Raw genomic sequence first — 5535 nt, 5'->3', positions numbered from 1 at the left:
CTTCACAATAACTTTGGGAAAGTTTTGTCTTTATTTTACAGAGAATAACAGCACATGCCTTGTAGGTCCCAGGCACTGTTCTAATGCACTTTGCAAAGTCAGTCCTCAAAACAATTCTGATAGGTGCTACACGTTATAGTGACCATTGTACAGGGGAGGAAACAGTACCAGTTACAGCCAGCAAGAGGAGCAACCAGCGGGGTTGCTTCCAGGGTCTCTACTAGTAACCACATCGCCTTAGGAAACACTTGACAGAATAAAATCTACCACTCCCAATAACCCACGGGCTCCAGGTTCATTTCAAACCCTAGGATTATCACCCTGTTCAGCAGATGGTGCGCTAGCGCTTAGCAAATCGCAGGCCTTGCATAAGGGCTCAAACTACCATACCCACAATGCTGTGCGGGCATCGAGGTCCCGCTCTCCTGCTTGGCTGTCCAAGGCAGTGCCGGTGCGCGTTCCTGGGAAATCGTGTGTATTGAAGCCCTTCGTGTTGTTCTCTTTGAAGGCGGCAAGTTAAGCTCCTTCTTTCCCCAACCCTGCCTGTCTTCTAGGTTGGAGAATGGTAGGATTGAAACAAGGCGCCCTTCGTGGCCTCCCTTGCCCTCGCCTAACGTGAAGACCCTTGATCTCTGGCCCAAGATGGCAGCGCCCATAGCACCGCTCATGGTGCTACTCTGAGGTGAACTAAGACCGAGAGCCCCGCATCATGTCGAAGCTGAGCCGCGCCACTCGGGCCCTCAAGAAGCCCGAGGCCAGCGGCGTGATCCGGACCATTGTGCGGGCAGGCCAGGCCATGCCCGGGCCCCCGCTCGGCCCCATCCTGGGTCAGGTGCAGCAGCAGCCGCGGCAGCCCGGCGTGGGAGGCGGGAGGGCGCGAGCTAGTACGCGGGCTCTGCCACCGGGAGGCCTCGGCTCGAAGCCCACCTCTCCCCCGGCAGGCGCTGTGCCCTGTCAGCTGGCAGCTCTCCGGCCCCCGCCTCCTCTGCCTGGCGCCGCGGGCCTTGGGGGACCAGGTGGGCGGTGCACACGAGCCATCCCGCCCCGACTGGACCTGCGGGCCGGACCTGGGAGGAGGGAAGGTGGGCGCCCGCGGTAGGGAGGGCGAGGTGACCCTGACTGTCGCGCTTCCCACGCAGCGGGGCGTTTCTATCAACCAGTTCTGCAAGGAGTTCAACGAGAGGACGAAGGACATCATAGAAGGCATTCCCCTGCCCACGAAGATTTTTGTGAAGGTGCGGAGAGCGGACTCGTCCCTGGTTTCCTTCTCATCACCGCCTCCTCCCCCCCGCCCCCCACGTTCTTCAGTCACTACGGCCTGGTCACCCGGGTTGCTGCTCTGGCCCTAGCTTGGCGCGGACTCTCCCATCACTGGGCTGCAGTGTCCCCGCTCACACGGTGAAGACTACACCATACATATTTTTTTTTCTTCTTTTCTCTGGTACCGGGGATTGAACCCACGGCCTCAGGCAAGCAAGTACCACTGAGCGACACCCCCCAGTCCCTTGGTCTTTTTTAATTTTGAGACAGAGTTCCCCCAAGTTTTAGAGGCCGGCCCTGAACTTGCAACCTTCCTACCTCAACCTCTCTGTTCTAGCTGGGATTACAGGGGTGCCCCACCAAGCCCAGCTTAAACCATCTTTTTTCAGAACCTGCCTGGTCCTGCCATTTTGCAGTCCTTCCTCTTGTCCCTCCATCACTGGGGCTTCCAGAGCAGAGGTTGGGCTTGAAATAGACTCGACAGGGATGTTTCTTGCAGATTTATTTTGCCCTATAGCTTTGTGGTCTGTTAGACACCGAGAGGAGGGAGGAATAGGACATTAAAAGTTCCCTGGGCCTGAGCACACAAAAAAGACATCATGTTTCTTTTTTTCTGTTAAGCCTGACAGGACATTTGAAATCAAGATTGGACAACCCACTGTTTCCTACTTCTTGAAGGCAGCTGCTGGGATTGAGAAGGGGGCCCGGCAGACTGGTGAGGGCCAGAGTGGGCACCTGAGATACTGGGGGCTCTAGAGAAGAAAGCAGTAACACCTGAAGAGCTTGTTCCTTCCTCCCAGGGAAAGAGGTGGCAGGCTTGGTGTCTTTGAAGCACATATATGAGATTGCCCGGGTCAAAGCCCAGGATGATGCCTTCGCCCTACAGGATGTACACCTGTCCTCTGTCGTCCGCTCCATCGTTGGCTCTGCCCGATCCCTGGGCATCCGCGTGATGAAGGAGTGAGTGTCCTGGGAGGTGTGGTGTGAAGAGAGGACACAGAAAGGTCTTGATTTGGGGTCCAAGCTAAGAGGGTCCATTTAGTGAGTCAGCTTTTGACTTCAAGGACCTTAGGTTCTTGGGTCCTCATGCATCATTTGGAACACGCTTTGTGTATTAGACATAGTTCTTGACGTTAATGGAGAGTTGTGCTTGGCCCAACCTCAGGAGCTCAGAGTCCTGAGGCAGAACCATAATAGGGCATTAGGCTACTAGATGGTCACTGCTGATAAAGGAACAATGGATGCCCAGAGAGCAGAGAGGAGGGCTTCTGTGTTGCCTGGTGTGTCAGTGAGGACTTTTGTGGGGAGGTGACATCTGAGCAGAGTCCAGGAAAAATCACTGGGGGCATATGATCCAAGAAGTGGAAAGATCCCTATGAAAGGTAGAAGGTAAGAGAGTGAAGCAGAGTTCATTGCCTTGTGGGAATGTAGTCTTAGCAGCAGTTGGGACATGGTCAGAGGGAGGGACCAGTCTTTGTTGTCCCACATTCAGACTTGATTCTGAGGCTAACAGGGGTCCTCTCAGGGGTCTTCTGGTGACCTTAGGACTTACTTTCTGGATGTAGGCATTGGGTGGGAGGTGTCTGGCCTAGACCACAGCAGGGACAAGAGCAGCCTCAGCTCTGGGCAGTCTCTTGCTGTCCACGTCATGCCCCACCAAGGCCGACACTTTTCTCCCAGGAGTGGGATTGATCCTGGAACAGAGATAGACTCGGCTTATTTCAAACTTTACTTTTATGGGGAGCAGAGAAGAATAGATTGGGTCCCTGCCCTCAGAAGGACACGTTTGGGCACACAGAGAAAGGGCCAGCTAATCTGAGCTAGTGCATAGCCAAGGCCTCACAGGATGAAGAGGGCTTTAAGAAAGAGATAAAAGGATGGGGGGTACAGGAGTATGGGTGGCATTCCTGGCAGAGGAAGCAGATGAGCAGTGGTGTGGAGGCTGGGAAGTCCAGGAGAGAAAAGGGGCCAGGCCCAGCTGGGCTCTGCAATGGTGATGGGGACCCTTGTGAGCTTCCACCTATGACTGGCCACTTATCAACCATCTGTCTTTTTTCACCTGCAGCCTCAGTGTGGAAGAACTGGCAGCCTTCCAGAAGGAGCGAGCTGAATTTCTGGCTGCTCAGAAAGAGGCAGATTTGGCAGCCCAGGCAGAAGCTGCCAAGAAGTGACCCCTGCCCTCTGCACTTGAGGAGTCTGAAGGAAGCAGCTGAAAGGGAGCCAGAGGGAAGGGAGGTCACACCAACATGTGTGTTTTCCTGACTTCAAATGATGTGTGTTTTTACATATCTGGCCATATCAAGGGATCAATCCCTAATAAACATCCTTTGTTGGCACACACTGTCAGTTTCTGCCTTGGGACCCTAGGGAAGGACAAGCACTTTTTATTTAATTATTTGTTAGTAGCGCTGAGGATGGAACCCAGGGTCTTATCCGTGCTAAGCATGTTCTCTATCACTGAGCTGTACCCCCCATCCCTGAGTAATCAACATGGACTAATGCTAGCTGCCCTGTGAGGTAGATAGGGATCTTCATGCAGCCCCACGGATGTCTATACTGGGGTTCAGCCAAGCAAAGTAACCTGCCCAGTGTCTTAGTCTTTTTTATGTTGTTACAACAAAATATGTGAGTCTGAGTACTTTATAAAGAAGAGAGGTTTATTTGGCTCATGATTTTGGTGGCTGTAAAGTCCAAACAACATGGCATTGGGGTCTAGTGAGGGCCCCCTTGGATGCGACACAACATGGCCAAGTAAGAAGGGAAACATACATGCAGAAGGGACCGAGCACATGGGTTGGCCTCACTTTATGACAACCCCTTCTCTCCTAGAGATCAGCATTGATGTATTCATGAGAGTGGAGCCCTATCACCTACTTACCTTTGGCTAAGCTCCACCTCTTAATGCTTCTACCACTTAATCCTGCCACAGTTAATCACTCCTCCAGCTGGCGAACCTTTGGGCAATAAACCATGGCAGTTAGGTTCTGAGGTGGTGCTAGAGTCAGGAGACAAAGCCAGGCCTTCCGATTAGAAATCCTGTGTTCATGGGGCTGGGGATGTGGCTCAATCGGTAGCACGCTCGCCTGGCATGCGTGGGGCACTGGGTTTGATCCTCAGGACCACATAAAAATAAAATAAAGATGTTGTGTCCACCGAAAACTTAAAAAAAAAAAAAAAATGCCTGTGTTCAGGCATGGAGCTGAAGCTCAGTGAAAGGGCCCTAGCCTAGCATGTGGGGCTCTGGGTTCAATCCTCAGGACCACTAACTAATCAATCTTGTCTTCGTTCCCTCCCCAGAGGGGAGAGGATGGGTATGGTAGTTGGGGTTCATGGATGCTAGGACTCGAGAGTATTGCTTATTTTCGATTAGACATCTCATCTCTCAGGGAATGCTACCTCAACAGAAACAACCCTGTGGGAGATTTCAGATCACAGCCTCAGGCAGGGTTACTACATACAGTTCCTGAGGCTACTCACAACCACTCTGTTTAGCTGAATTTTGTCTATTTTTTGCAATGCTGAGTAGGAAACCCAGCATGTAAAGCCAGTGTGCTACCACTGCGCTACACCCAGCCCTCTCCCAAGCTTCTGAACTTGGTTAACATGAACTAGTGCAGGTTCCCACTGTAGACCTGCAAAAGAATCAAAGCTTCAGTAGGTACTTGCCCCAGAAATCCTCGCGAAGCCCTTGGCCCCACTTTCCCTGTTATTCAGAATGTCAAGAATTCGTGTCCTAAGAGGAGTGGAGGGAGAAATTTGCACTTACTGGGCATCTGCATGTGCTGGACACATTTTACACTGAGAAAACTGGTAAGTATAGAAAAACACCTTTAAGAAAATTAAAATCTGTAATCCCACCATCCAGATACTACTACTGCCAATAACTTGATGTCATGTTTTCTAGCCTTTTTCTCTGCATTTTTGTTTATATGTAAGGTTTTTTAAAAAAAACAGTTTGGAGGACTGGAGTTGTGGCTCAGCCTACAGAGTGCTCACCTAGCACATGTGAGGTCCTGGGTTCGATCCTTGGCACCACATAAAAATAAATAAGGTGAAGGTATTGTGTCCTGTGAGGGCTCTCTCTCATCCAGCGAGGAGGTCCACGGAACAGGCTAGAGGAGAGTGTGGCTGTGGAATCACTAATCAAGACCTCCGGAGACCAAGCAGGAAGCAGGTCTGATTTTATTGCGCAGTTACCACGTATATTTACTCAGGCAGTAGCTAAGCAGATTATAGGCAGCCACCAATGCAATGTCTGTTAACTGCCCTTGCAGC

General features: G+C 51.6%; 1 protein-coding gene across 2 annotated transcripts; it reads left to right on the top strand.

Moving 5' to 3' along the window:
* The first annotated feature begins 530 nt into the window (after window positions 1-530).
* Window positions 531-3596, top strand: Mrpl11 (mitochondrial ribosomal protein L11). Of its 2 annotated transcripts, XM_048807678.1 has the most exons (6): window positions 531-832; window positions 942-1016; window positions 1140-1235; window positions 1882-1975; window positions 2061-2220; window positions 3326-3596. In XM_048807678.1, exons 1-6 carry the CDS (start codon window positions 710-712, stop codon window positions 3429-3431), a joined length of 654 nt encoding a protein of 217 aa, XP_048663635.1. In that variant the 5' UTR covers window positions 531-709; the 3' UTR covers window positions 3432-3596. The 2 variants fall into 2 exon arrangements, with proteins under 2 accessions (XP_048663635.1, XP_015358639.1); XM_015503153.2 differs by lacking the exon at window positions 942-1016 and having other exon boundaries at window positions 558-832.
* The last annotated feature ends 1939 nt before the right edge of the window (window positions 3597-5535 follow it).

Source organism: Marmota marmota, unplaced genomic scaffold, assembly GCF_001458135.2.
Source record: "Marmota marmota marmota unplaced genomic scaffold, marMar, whole genome shotgun sequence".
Classification (NCBI taxonomy): domain Eukaryota; kingdom Metazoa; phylum Chordata; class Mammalia; order Rodentia; family Sciuridae; genus Marmota; species Marmota marmota.
The sequence above is the reverse complement of the archived record's forward strand: the minus strand, read 5'-3'. Positions and strand labels throughout refer to the sequence as shown.